A 22574-nucleotide genomic window follows, 5' to 3' on the forward strand; every position below is an offset into this window, starting at 1 on the left:
CTCCTCAAAAAGAAATGTTGAAAGACTTTTAATACACCTGAGTAACAGACAGCAAGCAAAGTAAGAATATAGAGTACTTGAACAACATAATTAACAAATTAATGGCCATATAGAGTAGTGTACCCCAAAACTACAAAGTAATAGTACTGTTTATTTCAGTCATATATATAACATGTATAAAAATGTTCAGTAAAAATTTATAAATTTAAAAAATATTAATTATTCATAAAAATTTATTAAGAGAATGTCAGTAAGATTCAAAGGGTTGAATTATATAGACAAGCTAGAAATTTGTTCCAAATGGCAATTAGGAAATATTCAAAGGTTTAGAAGTTAGTAAATAACCTTCCAAAAAAAAAATCCATCAGCTGAAGAAATTATAATAAAAATTAGGAAATATCTTCAACTAAATAGTAGTTCTTTGTGAAGAAATTTTTTTTTTACAAAGAAAGTTACAAAAATGCGTTTTATTAAAACTTGTGGATATAGCTAAAGCATCACTTAACAGAAAATCCATAGCTTAAAAATTATAAAGAGAAGCTGAAAACTAATGAACTAAGAATCTTGAAGAAGATTAAAGATAAGTCAGCAAATAAGCCCCCCTTCCAATAATAAAGCTTAAAAGGAAATAGTAAAAAGCAGGAAGATAGAAAAAAATCAACAGAGATAAAAGTTGAAATTTTATAAAGGCTGAATTAAAACTTAAAATCTGAGGCAGATCACAAAAAGTCAGAAATAACCAATTTCACTGATTAAAAAGATTAATGTAACTATATATACACTAAAGACATGTAAAAGATAACAGAAGTATAATAACTTTATGCTCATAAATTTGACAGAATAACCTGTAAATTATTAAAGAAATAGTGGTTAAAAATCTTCTCAAAAACAAAACTCCTGGCCTAAATGGCTTTACCAGCAAGTTCTAGTAAGTATTCAAGGAAAAATGAATTCTATTCTTACACATACTCTTTAAGAATAAAATGAAATGAACTCCCCCACATTCATTTTAGGAGTCTGGCATAACCCTGATATTAAAACCCTCTATGGACAGTACAAGAAAAGAAAATTATAGTCTTGTCTCACTTATGAACATAGATGGAAAATTCCTAAATTATATATATACAATCCATCCTCATTCACAAATTCCGTATCTGCAAATTCACCTACTTACTAAAACTTAACTCCAAGATCAGTACTTACGGCATTTTCAGTCATTCATGGACATGAGCAGAGTGGCAAAAAATCTGACTTGCGTGACACACACCTTCCCAGCCAAAGTCGAACAAGGCAATATTGTAACTAAACTATATTATCCAGAAGGCATTCAGTCATAGGTACTGAGACTAAAAGGAAATCAAGAGAATGATTATCAGTAAAATCAGGATAGTGGCTACCATTACAGGAAAGGATAGAGGAGATGTCAGCAGGGAGGATCTTGTTTCTAAGGTGCAGACAATGTGTTATTTCTTGAGCTGGGTGGTAATTACTTGGATGTTTACTTTGTGATTAGTTTTTAAACTGTAAATACATATCTGATGCAAATAAAAAATTACAGAGCTAAACCAAAGAGTTTGAAACAGGTAAGTGTATTACTGAGAGTTAATTTTATTAAATTAATCCATGATACTAATGTTATTAAATTAATCCATGATATTACATTATTGGTGATTATATCATAGTGTTGAATGGTTTGGAATACATACAGGTAGAAAATTGAATTTATAAGAAGCACTTGTTAAAAGACTATCAGAAAGTTTTTGCTACTCAGTGTTTTAGGATCTACCAGTACAGAATTTAGTGTGAGACAAATTCTATGTTCAGAAAGATGATTAGTGGAAAAACCACACAATATTTCATATATAACATGATATTAATAGTTAACAATAATATCTACCACTTTTTGAGTATTTACCATGTACCAGGTCAAACATTATAAATGCATTATCTCATTTAATCCTGAAAACAGCTCTTAAGTGTGGATACCATTGTTAACCCCATACCACACAGGTAAAGGACAGAGTCAGGTTTTGATTTTAGTCTCTGATTCCAGAACTCTTGTTCTTAATAGCCCCAAGTAAAGGTTAGAATGGCAATCTAGTAATGTATTTAGTATTACGTATTGTTATACATTCTCATTTATTCTAACTGGTTATGGTTTAGATATTCAAATTAGTATTAATTCAGCAGCAAATGTCAGATATATGCTATACATTTCTGTGGCCCATACCTATGGGTTCTTCTGCTCTTTTTAGCAGCTTGAAACCTCTGGCAGAGAATTTTGTGGCCCTATTCTTCCTTGGAACTGGTGTGTTGTGATATTTCAAGTGTCACAACTTAATTCACCTTTACAGATGATTATTTTTTATACATATCACCAAAACATAACAATCTGCTACCTGAATTGGCTGCAGTCCAGAAAGTTACCTTTTGAGCCCTAGGAGCAGCCCTTTTTGCTGGGAGAGTTTCTAGCTATTCCTTCCAAGAACTGACACTCATCTGGAAGTCATAGTCAGAATTACTGAATTGTTTAATAGATAAAGAAAATGAGTCCCCTCTTTGGTGAAATTGCTATTTCCTAATATCCTCATAGCCCTTTCTTTGGAGGAGTTCCCAAAATTTTTATTGACAAAAATCTTTTAATTGGTTCATACTGTTTTTATGTTACTATACAGTGCCATGTACTGTTTCAGACAGATCTTGTATACAGTTGGTTTTTTTTTTAATAATTAAGTAGTGATTGTGGTCGTTTCTACAAAATGTTAGGACATCAAGCTCTTGGTTAAAAATTTAACCCCTATTTATTGCTTTCCTTTTCTGAAAAAAATGAATTAACTTTAAATTATATTACTTTGACTTACAGTGCCTTTTCCAGGAGCTTAACCTCCAGTCTGTAGTTTAACACCTCTCTAATGAACCCTAAGGCAGTATGTTGGCCAGTGTACAAGGGATAGAAGCTTGGCAGATTTTCTCTGCCCTATAAAGAACCAAGATTCTGTTTTTACCCAGTTATTTCCCTATATTTCTTGTCTTTATTTTTCCAATATTTACTCAATTTTTTAAAGAAAATTATCTTAATATCAATGAAGTTGTTTTCTTTTATTATTGATTTGCTGTCTGAACATTAGGACTGTATGCTTCAGACCAACAAAAATCCTGTTTTCCTTCATTCCTATATGCTACTACATGGATCCATATTGGTTGCATTTGACTAACTAACTTTAGTGATCATGTCTGGTTTTGTTTACTTTTTTTTTTTATCTACTACCATTGTACATGAGAAAAGTCCCCTAACTTAAAAACCACTGTTCTAGTATTGCTTTTCTGTTTGGTTCTTTTAAATCATTGAGACAAATGAAAGTTAAGTCTAAAGACATAATTATATTGACTACTAAGAATTAATTTCTGAATGGATTCTTTGATCTACAAAGACAGTTTTCAAAGTGTGGTGTGGGGATTTGAGACCCTCCTAGGGTCTCTGTGGGAGACAAATTATTTTAACAGTACTAAAATGTCATTTGTCTTTTCTACTCTCATTCTTTCATGAATGTAGTGTTAAGTTTTCTAGAGACGCCATGGCATGTGATGTTGCAACAGCTTAAATGCAAAGCAGATATGAACATCTATCAGTCTTCTATTAAGCCAGACATTAAAGAGACTCAAAAAAATGCAAAGAAGTAACTCACTTTTACTATCTTTCTAATCTAGATTTTTCATTTAAGAAGTATAATTTACATTAACATATAGTACAGTTTTATTGTTTTATAAATGAATTTTAAAATATTTATTAACCATTACTTTCTAATTTCAAATATGGTATTATTGATTGATAGAACCCACATAAACAAAAGAGCTCTTTAAGGCTCTAATTTCTAAATGTGTAAAGGGATCCTGAGACCAAAGAGAGAGCCAATAATCTATACAATCTTTCTTATTCTCAAATGTTTGTCTCTTATAAGATGAAATAAAGTATAAGAAAAATTCATACTGAAAATAATCTATTTTTAGGTTGCTACAAACCTCAGGAAAGATCAGATTACTTGATGTTGGCAGCTGCTTTAACCCATTTCTGAAGTTTGAAGAATTTCTAACTGTTGGCATAGACATTGTACCTGCTGTAGAGGTATGCATAGTTCTGTTTGTTTTGTTGAGACTTAAATATTTTACATGTATGTTTACAAAGGAAAGCAATGTCTTTATGTTCCTGAAAAAGCAAATATATTTCCTGTATACAAGTTGATAAGGGATTCTTTCCCCCCCTTTTTTTTTTTTAGTTGAGGTATAGTCAGTTACAATGCATCAGGTTCTGGTGTACAGCACAATGTTTCAGTCATACAAATACATACTTGTTTCATATTCTTTTCATATTCTTTTTCATTATAAAAGTTACTATAAGGTATTGAATATAGTTCCCTGTACTATACAGAAGAAATCTGCTTTTTATCTATTCTATATACATTAGTTGATACTTGCAAAACTCAAACTTCCAATTTGTCCTTTTCCACCCCCTTCCCCCCCCCCAGTAACCATAAGTTTGTTTACTATGTCTGTGAGTCTGTTCCTGTATTGTAGATAAGTTAATGTCTTGATAATAGATTATTTTTATTCAAAACTAAATGTATATTTTGTGGAAAATTGGGCATTTAGTTAACTGTTATTTTGACCAATAATCTATTTGTTTTGTTCCCTGTATTCATTTTTTTGTTTTGTTTTCTGTTTATCATCTATCATTGCCATCAAGAAACTTTAGCAGTTTGTAAAGATTCCCAGATAGCTGTAGTATTTGGGCTTTTTACTTGCTATATTTTTTTTAATGCATCTCTTTCTGAAATGTACTGTTATGTAGAGCCATTATGGAATAGTGGAAAGAGCAAGGGCTTTGGAGATAGCCAAAATCCCAGCTCTTTGTACTTACTAGGTAAAACTAAGTAACTTTTCATAGAATGTTTCCTGTGCTTTTAAAATTAGATTTTGTTTTCCTCAGTGACAAATTCATAATGTCTGCCATTTTACTTTTGATATAGCACCAGGCGCTTTTTATATAAATTATGTTTTTATTGTTATAAAGAGAATGTGTGTTGGAGTGTAAACTTTTAGTTAGGGGTGTTTTTCCCCCCACTGCTGTATTCCCAGCACCTAGCACTGGCATAACGAGTATTCATTAAGTACTTCTTGAATACAAAAATGGAATCTTACTTTTAACCTAGATTTGACTCTCTGAGCCTCAGTTTTCTCATCTGTGTAATGAGATTAGTAATGGACCATACCTTATAGGATTATTGTAATGTTTACTTGAGGTAAAGTATTTAAGGAACCTAGCACAGTAACTGTTACATAGTGAGTGCTAAAGAAATGTTTGCTGTTCTTATTGAAAAGTTCCTGCATGAAAACTCAACTTTCATATTAATTTTTTCTTTGATTTTGATGAGCATAATTATCTACATTGAATACATATGACTATAATGAACAGAAAACACTAAAACTGTTACTATTATCTCTGCTTCTTAAAGATGCACAAATACTTTATAGTAACAGCTGTTCTTAGCTTACCACTACAGACAATTCTTCTGCCATCAGGAGCTGTGATTTTAAAGTGCAGGTGGCTTTGTGCATGGATTCTCTCCCCTTCCTTCCTCAAGACACACATTAGAGATGTCCCTCAGGGACTGTTAAGACATGATGACCCTTTAATCTAAAACTCAGGCTTAAATATTATCCTTAAAATATTAAGTTTGTTTATAGATAGAGCTATAAATTTTTAACTGTAAAGTCATTAGGGAAGGCAAAAGAACTACAATACGTAAGTTCAGTAGTAGAATCAGACTTTTACAGTTCTAGAACCCTGTAACTAATTTTAAAACAAAGAGGAAGAAACTTACACTTGCAGCCAAGATGGAGTAACAGCGACCACATGGATCCTTTTTCCGCTTGCCTGCAGGAACCGAAAAGTAGACAAAATATTCAAATTAATATGTAAGACACTAGACATTAGGTCATGATACAGTGATTACCAAGAGATAGAAAAAAAAATGAGATGAGCCATACAGTTGCACTAGCATATAGCCTTCACAGAGTTTCCAAGATACGGCGCAAATTGGGGATCCCAAGCAAAATCCAGCTGATACCAAGTTGTGGAGACAGAGCTGAGAGTCCTGGAAGACCAAGACAGGTTGAAATACCAAAGATTTGAGTGCTGCAGAGAGAAAACTCCAGCGTCTCCGAAGAGTTGTCCTTGAGTACTCAGCAGACTACTGATCAGTACATGTGTGTGAGAAAACTACATGAGACTTCAGGAAGTACTAGCTGAAAGGACGAGGGGTTATAATGCCCAGCACTCACACTGGCTGGAAGTGGTACCTGTTCCCACCAGCCACACTGGAAACCTCAAGAATCACAATGCATTGGGTAAAGAACACAGAAGAGCTTTCTGTCAGTAGTGGAGAGTAATAAGCCTTAGACTGAACATTGCACTAGGCCCACCTAATAAAATCTTGATAGCAAGAACAAAAAGATCAAACTGTCTCCAGATAACTTAACTATAGATCCCAAAACAATGGTCAAGAATATTTATAGCAACACAAAGCCATCCAGAACCCAGCAAAGTAGAATTCACCGTGTCTGGCATCCAATAAAGAAGTAATCAGCAAGTGAAGAAGCAAGAAAATAGGACCAACACTGAGGAGATAAATCAACCAGCAGAGACCAACCCTGAACTGACACAGATGCTAAAATTAGGAAACAAGGGCATTAAGACAGGGACATTATGACTGTATTCCATATGTACAAAAAGTGAAGTAGAGACATGGAAGATACTTAAAAATATCCATATCTAACTTCTCAAGGTAGATACTATGATGTATGATAAGAAACACACTAGATGGTATTAACAGTACATTAGATACTGCAGACAAAAAGTTAAACTGAGGACATGGCAATAGAAACTACCTAAAATTAAACAGATTTTTTTAATAGAAGATCATCAGTGAGCAGTGAAGACGATTTCAAGTGGCCAAATATAAGCATAATTGGAGTCCCCCCAAGAGGGGGGAGAAGAAAATCAAATAAATAATGGCCAAAATTTTTCCAAATTTGGTAAAAGCTAACTAGTAGTACAGCTGTCCCTTAGCATCCCAGGGGAATGGTTCCAGGATACCACCCACAGCCCAGATATCAAAATCTACAGATGCTCAGGTCCTTACAGTTGGCTCTTCATATCCCTAGATTCTTTGTCCACAAATATGGAGGGCTGACTATATATTTGTTGGAAAAAATCCAGGTATAATTGGACTTGTGCAGTTCAAACCCATGTTTTTCAGGGACCAAATACAGAATGGGGTTTCTAATCTGTAAAATAATAAAATGTATGACAATAGCACAAAGGGTAAGAGGGAAGAAAAGGACTAGCATTAGGCTTTATACTACATATGAAGTTGTAAAATATTATTTGAAAGTAGACTGTGATAGGTTAAAGATGCAGACTACAAATTATAAAGCAACCAGTAAAATATAGTTAGTAAGCCAACAGAAACGATGAACTAGAATCATAAAGAAATTCCTTTAATCCAAAAGATGGCAGAAAAGAGAAGAAAGGAAACAGTGAACAGATGGGACAAATAAAAAATAAATAACAAGATTATAGATTTAAACCTAAGTTTACCAACAATCGCATTAAGTAGATATGGCCTAAATACCCTAATTAAAAGGCAAAGATTATCAGATTAGATTTAAAAAAGCAAGACCCAAATATATGTTGCCTATAAGAAATGCATTTCAATTATAAACACAAATAGGAAGTTAAGGTTATATGTGATAGTTACATTACAGACAAACTGGATCTCAGAGGGAAAATTACTACCACCAGTAAAGATGGTCATTTCAAAATGATAAAAAGTCAATTCATCAAGAGTACAAAACACTTCTAAACATTATGTACCTAATTTTAATAGAGCTTCAAAATACATAAACCAAAAACTGATAAAATAGCAAGAGACAAAGAGACATTTATAAAATTGTAGTTGAAGATTTCATTACCCAACTCTCAATAATTGATGAAGTAATTAGAACATCAAAGAACTCACCAGGAAAATTAAACCATATTTTGGAATGAAGATAAATAAAAATATAAGATATCAAAAACACACAGGAAACTATATTCAATAGCTTATAATAACATAATGAAAAAGGATATATATATGTACATAAAACTGGATCACTATGCTGTACACCAGAAACTAGCACAACATTGTCAATCAACTATACTTTAAAAAAATATCGAAAACATAAGATATGCATAGGATGCCACTAAAGTGAGTAAAGTAATACTTAGGGGAAATATAATACTAAGCACCTTTATTAGAAAATAACAAAGGTCTCAAAAGCAATGACATCAACTTTCCAAATAATGGGAAAAAAGCACACTAAATCCAGAGTACAGAAAAGGAAATAACAAAGATTACAGTAGAAATCAATAAAGTGGAAAATGTTCAGAAAAACAGTAGGGAAGGCTAGTGAAAGCAAAAGCTACTTCTTTCAGAAGTTCAATAAAATGGATAAATCACTAGCCATGCCGATTTGGAAATAAAGAGAAAGAAGTGACATCATACATATTTTACCAACATTAAAAGGATAATATGTACTGTGAAAATTTATGCAGTGAATTCCACAACTTAAATGACATGGACAGATTCCTTGGAAGACACATACTACCAAAGGTCACTCATGAAGAAATAGATAACCTGAATAGCCTGAAATGTATTAAGGAAATTTGAACTGAGAAGTTAAAAACTTTCCGACAAAAAAAATTCCAGACTCAGATACCTTCACTCCCCAAATCATTCTACAAGGCCATTACCCTGATACCAAAACCAGACAGAGAATTATAGAACAACAACAAAAAAAAACATATAGACTGTATCCATCATGAACATAGACACAGATACTCTGTACAAAATTTTAGTGTTTTGAATCCAACAATATTTCAAAAAGGATAATGCATCATGATAAGTTTGGTTTATTCCAGAAATGCAAGATTGATTTAATGTTTAAAAACACTCCATCTTTTCACCTAGTAATACACTAAAAAAGACATCTACAGATAACATCATACTTAATGGTAAAAGAAAAATGGATTCCTGGTAAAAACTTAGAGAACAAGATAAGGGTATTTTCTCTCATCATTTCTATTCAGCATTCTCTAGAAGTTTTAGCCAGTGCACTAAAGCAAGAAAAAGCAATAACAGGCATTCATATTGGAAATAAAGATGTAAAACTGTCTTTGTTCACAGATGACATTGATCATCTGTTAGATTATTCTTTGGAGTCTACAGAGAAGCTACTAGAACTAATAAGTGTGTTTAACAATATTGCAAGATAAGATTAATACACAAAAATAAATTTACATATATTAGTCACAATCAGTTAGAAATTTGAAATAGTACCACTTTATTTAGCATCAGAAATATGAAATATGTAATATATGGACATAAGCCAATGAAAGATATGGCAAACCTGTATATTGAAAACTATAAATTACTAAGAGAAATTAAAGAAGACCTAAATAAGTAGAGCTATGCCATGTTTGTTGGTGGAAAAACTATCTTTAACATGCCCATTTTCCCAAAATTGATCTATATAGATTTAATGCAATTTTGATAAAAATTCTAGCAGGTTTTTTGTAAAAATTGAAGAACATATTTTAGGAATTTGTTTGGAAATCTAAAGGACCTAGAATAACTAAAGCAGCTTTTTAAAAGGACATTGTTGGATAGTAACTACTTAATTTCAAATTTCATTTTAAAGTTACAGTAATCACAACAGTGTGGTATTAGTCTCAAGATTATCAATGAAATGTAACAGGGTCCACAAATAGGGCTAAACTTATGGACTACCAATTTTCAAACAAGATAGAAAGCGTAGTCTTTTCAACAAATGGTGATTGAAGCAACTGGAATTCCATATGGAGAAGGGAATACTTCAGTCTATACTTCACACTATATACAAAAAATAAACTCAAAATTGGTCATAGGTAGACCTAAGTGAAAAACCTAAAACTAAAAATTCTAGAAGAAAACAGCAAAGAAAATTTTTGTGATGTTGGATTTGGAGATTTCTTAGATACACAGTCCATGACCAAAATCAGTCCATGAAAGAACAAGTTAATAAATTGGCTTTTATCAAAATTTAAAATTTACAGTGTTCAAAGACACTGGGGGTGGGGGGCTGTCAATCATGATGGCGGAGTAGGAGGACATGGAACTAATCTCTCCGCCAAAGACATCAAAAACACATCTGTATGTGTAACAATTCTCACTGAAAACTAACTGGAAACTAACACTCTTGTACAACCAAGGCTGTATGAAAGATCCACATGTAATTAGGTAAGAAGGGAAGAAGAGTGATCAGATCAGGACCTGTGCCCCTGGGAGAGGATTCAGAGGAAAAGGGAGACTACATGGGTGCAGACCTGCCCAGGGGAGTGCACAGCAAGAACCACAGATTGAGTGTCCTAGTCCTGGGTTCCTACACAGGGAAGATGAGTCCCCTTGGCTGGGTGGAGGACTGCTTGGACTAACAGGATGGCTATGGGAATCCCGGACTCCACTTCCGAGGCACACAATGCACTGGCTTGTCCTCAAGGCAGGACAGAGTGGGCAGTTACAAGACTGCTTGAGTGGCTGCCAGGTTTCGTGTTACTGCCTCGGTGCATGCCCCAGCCCAAGCTGAGAAAATTCTTTAGCCCCTCATACTCAGTGTCATATCATGGCATAGAATCTGGGGCTGCCATGACAAGGGAGAAAACTCAACCATGGGACACAGTGGTGACCTGGTCCAAGGGCAGAGCTTTGATGGGGTGGCAGCAGCTATTGTTCACACTTACTCAAGCAGCACCTCAGTAGCAGCCCGGAACTCTAGCAACCACTCTACCACAGCTCATGCTCTGATAATCACCTGGAGTCCATGCAGGCCCTACCTGCCCTGCAGTGCAGCCCCACAACAGGCCAGGGGTGGTAGAGGATAGGAGCAGTAATCAGCTGTAAGGAACAAAAGAGATGTGCACCCAAGGCTGCATCTGAACAGAGTAAGGAAAACTATTGTGGGTGCCTGCACAGGCCGCACATCAGAGACAGTTTGAACCTCAGTGTGGAGCCAACACAGCATACCCCCTTGCTTCAGCAATCCCCTACTCTGAAGCAAAGGTTCCAGAGCTGGGAGAAGGGAAAGCACACACTTAACAGGAACAGACCAGCACAGGCCTATTCTTTGGGCTTCTGCTTCAGCAACTTGGGATCAGATTCTACCCCTAATAGGGTAGTGATGACTACTGAGCAGAGGGGAAGTCTCACATCACACCCAACTTCAGCTTTAGCCCTTCCATCTCCAGCCCCAATCCCTGCCAAAGTGATAGCTTCCCTCACACCCAGAGGAAAGACATGACTTCCATCCATGTCAAATCGGCTTTCCCACCAAAGGCATGGGGCACACGTGTTCTGTGTAGGGATACTCCCACATAAGAACAGCATTTCAAGACCACAATAGGTAACTGTTTCACCTAAATTCACAGAGGCAGAGAAATTCATGCAAAATAGAAAGGCAGAAGAAGTGCTCTCAGTTGAAAGAGCAAGAGAAAACTCCTGGAAAAAATGAAACAACTTAAAAGAGGAAAAATTCAAAGCATTGTCAATAAAAATGTTAGCTGAATTAGGGAAAACAATAGATGAACACAGTGACAGGTTTAACAAGGAACTAGAAAATATAAGAGAGACCCAATCAGAATTGAAGAAAACCTGCAAGCTAGGATACCCAGCAAGACTATCACTTAGAATAGGAGGAGAGATTAACAACTTCCCAGACAAGCAAAAAATAGAGTTCATCAAAGAAATGTTAAGTGGTCTTCTCTGAGTGGAAAAAAAGTAGGACTCTACAGGAAAGGGAAAATTCCACTAGGAAAGGCAAGTATATAGTAAGGACAGAGAATCAACCACTTAAATAAGCCAGCACAAAGATTAAAAGACAAAATTGTGAAAGCAACTATAACTACCATAAACAGTTAAGGGAGACACATGACAATGTAAAAAATATGACATCAAAAACGCAAAATGCAGGGGAGGGGAGTATAAAAAAGGTAGACCTTTTAGAATGTGTTTGAAGTTAAATAACTACCAGTTTAAAATGAACAGATAGAGTTATAGATCAACACATATGAACCTCATGTTAATCACAAATAAACTTACAATAAATACACAAAAAAGGAACACAAGCATACTACTAGAGAAAGTTTATCAAACCATAAGGGAAGAAACCAAAAGAAGAAAAGAACACAACTACAAAAACAACTAGAAAATAGGTAATAAAATGGCAGTAAGTACATACTTACCAATAATCACTTTAAATGCTCCAGTCAAAAGACACAGACAGACACAGGATGACTGGATAAAGAAAAGACTCATTTCAGAGCTAAAGACACACACAGAATGAAAGTGAGGAGATGGAAAAAGGTATTTTATGCAAATAACAAGAAAGCCGGGATAGATACTCATACCAAAAAAAATAGATTTTAACAAAGTCTGTAACAAAAAACAAAGGGCACTATATAATGATAAAGGGATCAGTACAAGAAGAGGATTTACACTTGCTGGCATATATACCCTTATTACAAGAGCATTTAAGTATATAAAGCAACTACTATATTTAAGTATATAAGGCAACTACTAACAGACACACAGGGGGAAGTTGACAAGAATGTAATAATAATAGGGGACTTTAACACCCCACTGACATCAATGATTAGATCATCCAGATAGAAAATCAGTAAGGCAACAGTGGTCTTAAATGACAGAATGGACCAGTTGGACTTAATAGCTATCTATAGGACATTCCATCCCAAAACAGCACAATACACATTCTTTTCAAGTACATGTGGAAAGTTCTCCAGGATATTACATGCTAGGCCACAAAACAAGTCTCAGCAAATTTAACAGGATATAAATGCTATTGAGCATCTTTTCCAATCACAGTGGTGTGAAACTAGAAATTAACTACAGAAAGAAAAAATGAGAAAAGAACAAACATGTGGAGACTAAACACGCTACTAAAAACCACTGGGTCAATGAAGAAGTCAAAGAGGAAATTAAATACCTCAAGACAAATGTAAACGTAACCACAACTTTCCAAAATCTATGGGCTGCAACGAAAGCTAAGAGGAAAGTTTATAGCAATGCAGGCCTTCCTCAGGAAACAAGAAAAGTCTCAAACAACCTAATCTACCACTCCAAAGGAATCAGGGAAGAAAGAACAAAGCCCAAAGTCAACAGAAGGAAGGAAAAAAATAAAGATCAGGGAGGAAATAAATAGAGCCCCCCCCCCCCCCGCCAAAAGAAGATTAGAAAAGATGAAATGAAGAGCTGGGTTGTTTGTTGTTGTTGTTGTTGTGTTTTGGTTTTTTTTTCTTTGAAAAGATAGACAAAATTGATAAACCTTTAGCCAAGCTCACCAAGGAAAAAAGAGAAAGAACCCAAATTAACAAAATAAGAAATGAGAGGAGAAATAACAGCTGATACCACAGGGATACCAAAGAAATCATGAGACTACTATGAACAGTTAAATGCCAACAAATTGGATAATCTAGAAGAAATAGACAAATTTCTAGAAACGTGCAACCTGCCATTACTGAACCAAGAAGAAACACAATTTGAACAGACCAATCACGTAGTAAATTGAATTTGTCATTTAAAAAAACTCCCATCAAATAAAAGTTCAGGACCCACAGCTTCACAGGGGAAGCTGTGGGTCATTCAAAACATACAAAGAAGAGTTAATACTTTTCCTTCTATAACCAGTCCAATATATTGAAAAGGATGGAACACTCCCAAATTCATTCTACAGGCCACCATTACGCTGATACCAAAACTAGATAAAGACACTACGAGAAAGAAAATTATTGGCCAGTATCTTTGATGACTATAGATGCAAAAATCCTCAAAAAATATTAGCTAACCGAATTCAGTAATATGTAAAAAAAAAGTCATACTCCGTGATTAAGTGGGATTTATTCCAGAGCTGCAAGGATGGGTCAGTATTCCCAAATCATCATGTTACACTACATTAACAAAAGGATAAAAATCACATGATCATCTCAATAGACAGAGAAAAAGCATCTGACAAAATTCAACACCCATTGTGATAAAAACTCTCAAAGTTGGTATAGCAGGAACATATTTCAACATAATAAAGGCCATTTATGACAAACCCACAGCTAGCATCATATTCAACAGTGAAAAGTTAAAAGCCTTTCCCCTAAATTCTGTAACAAGACAAGATTGCCACTGTCACCACTTCTATTAATCACAGTATTATAAATCCTAGCCACAGCAGTCAGACGAGAAAAAGAAAGACAATGCATTCAAGCTGGAAGGGAAGAAGTAAAACTTACTACTTGCAGATGACATGATACTTTATATAGGAAACTGAAGTCTCCACCAAAAACCTATTAGGACTAATAAATAAATTTAGTAATGTTGCAGGATATAAGATTAATATACAGAAATATGTTGCTTTTCTGTACATTAATAATGAATTATCAGAAAGAGCAAGTAAAAACAATCTTACTTAACATCATATCAAAAAGAATAAAATACTTTGGAATATAGTTATCTAAGGAGATGAAAGACCTGTATTCTGAAAATTATAAAACATTGATGAAGGAAATCGAAGATGATGCAGAGACATGGAAATATATCCTGTGCTCTTGGATTAAAAGAATTGCCCCAAGTTGCCAAAGCAATCTTGAGAAAAAAATAACAGAGCTGGAGATATCACCCTTCCTAACTTCAAACTACACTATAAAGATACTGTATTCAATAAAGCATGGTTCTGGCACAAAAACAGACCTATAGATCAATGGAACAGAACACAGAGCCTAGAAATAAACCCATACACCTATGGTCAATTAATCTGTGACAGTGGAGACAAGAATATACATCGGAAAAAAGACAGTCTGTTCAGTAAGTTGTGCTGGGAAAACTGAACAGCTACATGTAAAACAATGAGATTAGAGTATTTCCTCACACCGTATACAAAAATAGGCTCAAAATGGATTAAAGACCTAAATGTAAAAACTGAAACCATGAAACTGGAAGAAAACATGCAGAACACTCTGTGACATAAATTGTAGCAATATTTTTTTCAGATCTGTCTCCTAAGGCAAAAGAAATAAAAGCAGTAATAAACAAATGGGACCTAATCAAACTATAAATCAAACTTCTGTTCAGCAAAGGAAATCATTGACAATACAGAAACCTTTACAAAGTACAGAATAGGAGAAAATATTTGCTAATAATAGGAATGACAAGGGGTTAATATCGAATATATGTAAATAATTCATACAACTCAACATAAAAAAAATCCAGTCAAAAAATTGGCTTAAGACCTAAAAAGACATTTCCCCAAAGAAGACATACAGATGGCTAACACACACATGAAAATATGCTCAACATCACATCACTAATTATTAGAGAAATGCAAATCAAAACAGTGAGGTATCACTCTATACCTGTCAGAATGACTATCATCAAAAAGTCTACAAATAACAAATGTTAGAGAGGATGTGGAGAAAAGAGCTCCCTCTTACACTGTTGGTAAGAATGTAAATTGGTACAGCCACTGTAGAAAACATTGTGGAGGTTTCTCAAAAAACTAAAAATAGAATTGCCAAATGATACTGCAATTCCACTCCTGGGTATATATCCAAACAAAATGAAAAGTCTAATTTGAAAAAATACATGCACCCCAATGTTCATAGCAGCATTATCTACAGTTGCCAAGATATGGAAACAACTGAAGTTTCCATCAGTAGATAAACGGACAAAGAAGGTGTGTGTGTACATGAGCATGCATGCACACTCAAACAATGGACTATTACTCTGCCATAAAAAGAGTGAAATTTCTGCCATTTACAGCACTGTGGTTGGAACTAGAGAATATTATGTTTAGTGAAGTTAAGTCAGACAAAGACAAATACTGTGATATCACATGTGAAATCTAAAAGATAAAACAAATGAATGTATATAGCAAAACAGAAAGAGACTCATAGATACAGAAAACACACTAGCGGTTACCTGTGGGGAGAGGGGAGCAAGGAAGGGCAAGATAGGAGTATGGCATTAAGAGATACAAACTATGATACGTAAGATTGATAAACCCAAAGATATACTGTACAGCACTGGAAAATATAGCCATTATTTTCTAATAACTTTTAATGGAGTATAATCTATAAAAACACTGAATCACTATGCTGTACACCCAAAACTAATGTAATATTGTAAATTAACTATAGCTTCAATAAAAAAGAAAAAGACATTGTTACGAGAATGAAAAGGCAAGCCATAAACTGAGAGAAGTATTTTCAAGTCATATATCTGATTAAGGACTTGTATCCAGTATAAAGGACTCTCAAAACTCAACGAGAAAATGTTTTAAAATTTATAGCAACCCAATTATTTTTAAATAGGCAAAAGATTTGAACAGATACTTCACCAAAGAAGATACCCAGATGGGAAAAAAGTACATGTAAAGAAGGTAAACATCACTACTCATTAGGAAAATCCAAATTGAAACCTCAATATACTACTACACACCTATGACCATGATTAAAATGTAAAAGGCTAGCCATTCCGAGTGCTGATGAAGATTTGGAGGAACTGGAACTCCCATAAACTCCTGATGGGGATGTAAAACTATGTAACTGCTTTTGAAAATAGTTTTGGGGTTTCTTTAAAAGTTACTACTATATATAAAATAGATAAACAACAAATTTCTACTGTATAGCACATGGAGCATATTCAGTATCTTGTAGTAACCTACAATAAAGAATATGAAAAGGAATATATGTATGTATATGTATGTCTGAAACATTATGCTGTACACCAGAAATTGACACAACATTTCAAACCAACTATACCTCAATTTTAAAAAGTTGAACATGTACATACTATATGATCCAGCCACCCCTTTCCTTGCTTATTTATCCAAAACAAATGAAAGCATGTGCATTCAAAGATAAACAGGAATGCTCATGGCAGCTTTGATTCTAATAGCCAAAAACCAGAAACAACCAATATCTATCAACAGGTATATGAATAACTGTGGTATATCCTTGATAAAGTAGGATACCTCAGCAATTAACAAAATGCCCCCCAAAAAATGGATGAATCTCAAAATAATTGTACTGTTCGAAAGAAGTCAGGCAAAATAAGAGTATGTTGTTCTGTATTATTCCATTTATGCAAAATTCTAGAAAATACATACTGATCATACTGATCTGTAGTGACTGAAATCACATCAATGATTGCCTAGTGGCAGGGGAGAACAGGGAGGGTACAAGGAAGGGATTATATAAGGGACACAAGAAAACTTTTGGGGTAGTGGTGAATCTGTTCCTTAATTTGACTGTAGTAGTGGTTTTATGAGTGTATAAATGTTAAAACTTATCAGGAGTTTCAATATGCTTGTGTGTCAGTTCTACTTCAATAAAGCTATTCCCTGCCCTCCCCTCCAAAAGGAGCAAAAGGAAGAAGAAAAACAAAGGTTTTCCATGTTCCATACATAGAACTTTATGTATCACTTTTCCTAATAGATAGTCCAGATGCTTATATGACCAGCTTTGTCAATACACTAACAAGAATGAGGGACTAAGGTATTAGCTAATATCCTTGATAATTAACTATTGTTATATGATAAGGGTAACTAATTTTTATCTAATTTTAAAACTGCTTTCTTATTCTGGATTATTTCCATAGAGTTTAATATTCAGCAAATTATACAATGCTATTTAGTCCTTTACTTACAGTATATACCATGGTCATTTGACTAAGTTAATTACATTTAATATGTAGTTTGTTTCAAGCCAGGGATTAACTTTTTAATAGAATAAATGTATTATTAAAATTACCTTTGATATGGTTATTAAAGTTAATGGTTAAAAAGATGTTTGTCATGACTTTAAAAAGTTTTGGTATTTCACTTTTAAATTTATAATTCTCTTCCATTATCCTCTTTGACTTTGATTCATCTTTATTTCACAGTATTTTTTGTTTAATTATTTTTGTATTAGCCTGTTTTTTTAACTGTAAATGTTTAAGTGAAAGTAAATATGACTAAATTTAGAAATAGATTATCACTATAAGCTCTTACTCAAGTTAAATTTCAAATAAACTATTATTTTTTAAATACGTGCTTAAAATTATTTCTAATTTTTAATTGTTACACAAATATATATTTTTAATTAATGACTAGAAATTACTGTTTGGATTTCTGTGAGTAAAAGTTTTGGTCGAATATAAGCGTGCAAGTTAGAAGGGAAAGGTACATAATTAAAGTATGAATTATACAGAAATGCTGTGAAATAGTTTGGTGCAAAATCTATGTAGTGAGGTGGAGGTAATCTTAAAATTCTTAATATGCCTTATTTTTGCCTTTCTGCAGAGTGTATATAAATGTGACTTCCTGAACTTGCAGCTTCAGCAGCCACTCCAGCTTGCACAGGATGCTATAGATGCCTTTTTGAAGCAGCTGAAAAACCCTATTGATTCTCTTCCTGGAGAACTTTTCCATGTGGTTGTTTTCTCTCTCCTTCTTTCTTATTTTCCATCACCTTACCAGCGATGGATTTGCTGCAAGAAAGCCCATGAACTGTTAGTATTAAATGGTCTATTGCTTATCATCACACCTGATTCCTCCCATCAGAACCGTCATGCTATGATGATGAAAAGCTGGAAGATTGCTATAGAGTCCCTGGGCTTTAAACGTTTCAAGTATTCAAAATTTTCACATATGCATCTGATGGCATTTAGAAAAATCTCCCTAAAAACCACCAGTGACTTGGTTAGTAGGAACTACCCAGGGATGTTATATATTCCTCAAGATTTCAACAGTATAGAAGATGAGGAATATTCTAACCCTTCCTGCTACGTTCGATCAGATATAGAAGATGAACAACTAGCGTATGGTTTCACAGAGCTCCCTGATGCTCCATACGACTCAGATTCTGGAGAAAGTCAAGCCAGCTCTATTCCCTTCTATGAGCTAGAAGATCCCATATTACTTTTAAGTTAATATAAAAGCAAAAGGCCCTTTCAGTCCAGACTCCTAAACTTAATTGCTTACACTAATCAGAAATACTAACATGAACTCAGTACTTAAAACCTGGTTTGCATAGAAGAAATGCAAAGGTTTACAGAGTTTGCTATTTTTTTCTACTTCTGGATTTTAAAATTTATTCTTATATAGAAAGCTTAAATAAAGTTTCATGCAGAGTGACTCCTGTCATAGCAGAAACCACTGTTACTTTAGCATTTAGCACTAAGATATCATAGAAAGGTACCTTTTTCTCTTTAGTGCTATTGTGAAAAAGGAAGCATAATTTGCTATGTATTTTTCTTATTTTCATCTTTTCAATGTTGACTTTAAACCATTACAATGAGAAACTAAGATATGTAGAAAGCTGTAGATTGCACTTTGATGATTCACAAGTTAAATGTGACACAGAGATAGATTGGTTTAGTAGTTTTATGATGCACTTATCTTATTCTCTTTCTAACTAAATTGTTAGCTGTTACAGAAAGCCATTTTGGCCCAGTTTTGTCTGACATCCAACATTCCCCAAACTTTTTGGAACTGATCATAATTCTCGTTCTTTCTTTCTTGCTCAGTTGGCAGCATCAGACATTGGGGAGCTATTTCCCCCAAAATATGTATTCTAATTTTATTAGCACAGTACAGTAAACACCATTGCCAAAACAGAATTTTCATATTTTTGTTGTTGTTGATTTGGGCCTTGGTGTTAAGTATATTTAACTGTGAGATTTCACTTTTACTTTTTTAAATTTAGGTTTCATTTACAAAATTTTCTGTTTAAGCAAGGAACAATATAGTACTCGATACTGACCTGAAACGCCTTTGTGAAAGGGTTTGCACTTGTAAGAAAGCTTTTGTTCTACCTAGACCAACCTTAATAGGGTCCTCACCTTTCCATTAAGGAGGTGCTGCACTACAAGCCTGGAATTATATAGAAAAATTTTAAATTAACCCTGTGCTGTTAATCTCAAAGTGGTTTTGACCTTTTGGTATTTTAATTTCTATCTAAATCCTGGCAGAAAATTTTCTTTGAATATATAAACCATCAGTTGGCTGTGGGAATTTTCCCTTTCCACATTGATAAATGCCTTTCTGTGTTTCTGAATCAGAAGCAAATGATTAAGGAGAAATATGTCCAACAAGACAAGATTAGTTTAAATAGCTAAGAACATTTAGTCCACATTGTCTTGTCAGCCAGCAGTTGTCATGTAAACTATCATTTTTAAGAGTGCCACTGTGTGGATTTTTTTTCAAGTGGTTATTACATTAAAATTACCTCATACTGAGGTTTTTGCACTGAAATATCACAGTTTCAGATTTCATGGTTAATGTTGTATGTGTGTGTGTTTTTAACGGAAACTTGCATTTTCAATAGTTGATCCTAAATTCATAAACTGCACTTCTTTACTCTGGTAAAACTGATGTTTTTGTGCTTATTGTGAATTGCTGTAGTTAACTTTGAATGTCAAACTTTATTTAGAAATACAAAATTTACCCTTTAAGATATAAATGGTTCAGTGTGTGTTACCCGATATTTCAAGTTAAATTTCATATTCTGAATTAATGAAAGTAACAAGATTGTAATTAACCTAAAAAGTCAGTTAAGTAAATGCAATAAATATTGGTTGCTCAGATATGCCAGAAATAACTTGAAGTTCTTCGTTTACTTTCAACAGCATAAGATTCCTTAATAAGAGTAATTAGGACTTTCTTTCTAATTAAGCACTACAGGTCATCTTGTAGATTCCCCCAAAAGAAGAAGGAAAAAAACCTTGTGTTCAGGGTGACACAGAAATATGTTTTGGTAGTGCACCTCCTTTTACCATACTGTCCATTTTCTGTGATTGGGCTAAATGCTATCCTAAGGGCAAAGAAAACAATGTAACAAATAAAAGTGCTTTGAAAGTAAATGAAAACAGTGCTTTTGAGAGGCTGGTGTAAGTATATGACCTTAGAGTTAGCCTTTGTGTTACAGCTAAAAATGTTGGTGCTATAAATTCTTCTGATTGTTTACAGATGTTGATTCTGCTTATGCTCCAAAGTGTGCATGATGTATTTTAAATAGTACTTTAAAGAAAAAAATCTCTTTATAAAACCTATACTCCCACTTAGTGTAAATTTGTTTGGATTTATAAATCTCATTTGTTACTGTAAATTCATCTTACTCAGATTAAGTTGGCACAGGATTTCAACTAATATGTATTCCACCAAAGCCAATTCAACATATAAATGTTAAAATATAAGCAGTCATGTGGCTTGGTGCCAGATTATATATGTAATGACAAGGGAAGTTAATAGAGTCTTCTAATACTGTATGGGTACTCTTGAGAATGATTTATTTGGATATAAAGAAGTTAAGGGGCCTCCTGTCACATTTACCAATAGTATTCTCCAGAATAATTTGATGTTTCAGAAACAAATGATCGTTTGCTTGGATTCTTCAGGATTATGACTCGATCAAGTGGTTTATATCATAGTTGCCATGTGGTGGGAGGTGGCTTACCTGAAAATGTATGTTTGTGTTTGTTGTATTTTTTCACATTTTGTGAACAAAGCACATTTATTAAAAATTTTAAATTTTCTAATATTCACTGTCTGTTGCTTGTGAACTGAAAGTTTTATGGTCTTTGACCTATCTCACTAAATGATTTCGGCATTAAGGAGCAATTTAAAACTTAAATTACTTAGAATTTTCTAGCTGGTTTTATCTAGTCAAATTCCTTAATTTAGTAAATGCATTCACTGAGCTCCAGAGAGCTCAGGTGACTTCTTATTGTCATGCTGTTTACTAATGAACCAGGACAACAGCCAACATAAATTCTAGTTCATTATATGTCAACCATATCATGCTCTAGTTTCCTTGAAAGTTAATTACATCTGAGATAATTTAGCAAAGTTTATCAGTTATTTTAGGGCAGCAGATGGCTTCCTCATGATGTGAAAGAGTTCTTTAATTATTGAACAGATGTTTGACTTCTACCATGTGCAATATCCTGGGGGAGCAGCAGGGCTTGGTGTGGTCACAGTTCCCTGTTTTCATGGAACTTATGACCTAATGAAGACAGCAAGCATTCTACACAGAGTTAATGTCTGTATATAGGAATGATTGCCTACTGTTCCGATACCTTTGCTGCTTAAGTCCCTTAGTTTGTTTCTCAAAAATGGAATAGGATACAAAAAAAAAAAAAAAAAAAGCTTTAAAACACAACAAAAAATGTTTAGCAAATCACAAGCACACTGAAGATAAGAGAGATGTTCATCTCTCTAGAAAAGTGCAAACTAAAAATAAATTCTGGTTGTGAAAGGCAGAAAAACATGAAACTGAGCTTTTGCTCTATTTTCCCACATTTTTCTGAGCACAATGCTGCAACTGTATTCCTTTTCAGGAGTACACATACTAGGTAAGCAGAATATAGATTCAAGATTTGGTTCCTTCTTGGTGTTGC

The 22574-nt window shown here is 33.9% G+C and overlaps 1 protein-coding gene across 1 annotated transcript in view; it reads left to right on the forward strand.

Annotated features, from left to right (window-relative positions):
- Positions 1 to 21715, forward strand: part of BMT2 (base methyltransferase of 25S rRNA 2 homolog) — an 82490-nt gene extending 60775 nt beyond the window's left edge. Inside the window, exons 4-5 of the mRNA XM_032483663.1 lie at positions 4009 to 4123; positions 18478 to 21715. Coding sequence (XP_032339554.1) covers positions 4009 to 4123; positions 18478 to 19107 — 745 coding nt within the window. The 3' untranslated portion in view covers positions 19108 to 21715. The remainder of the gene's footprint in view (positions 1 to 4008; positions 4124 to 18477) is intronic.
- The last annotated feature ends 859 nt before the right edge of the window (positions 21716 to 22574 follow it).

Source organism: Camelus ferus, chromosome 7 (genome assembly GCF_009834535.1).
Source record: "Camelus ferus isolate YT-003-E chromosome 7, BCGSAC_Cfer_1.0, whole genome shotgun sequence".
Taxonomy (NCBI): domain Eukaryota; kingdom Metazoa; phylum Chordata; class Mammalia; order Artiodactyla; family Camelidae; genus Camelus; species Camelus ferus.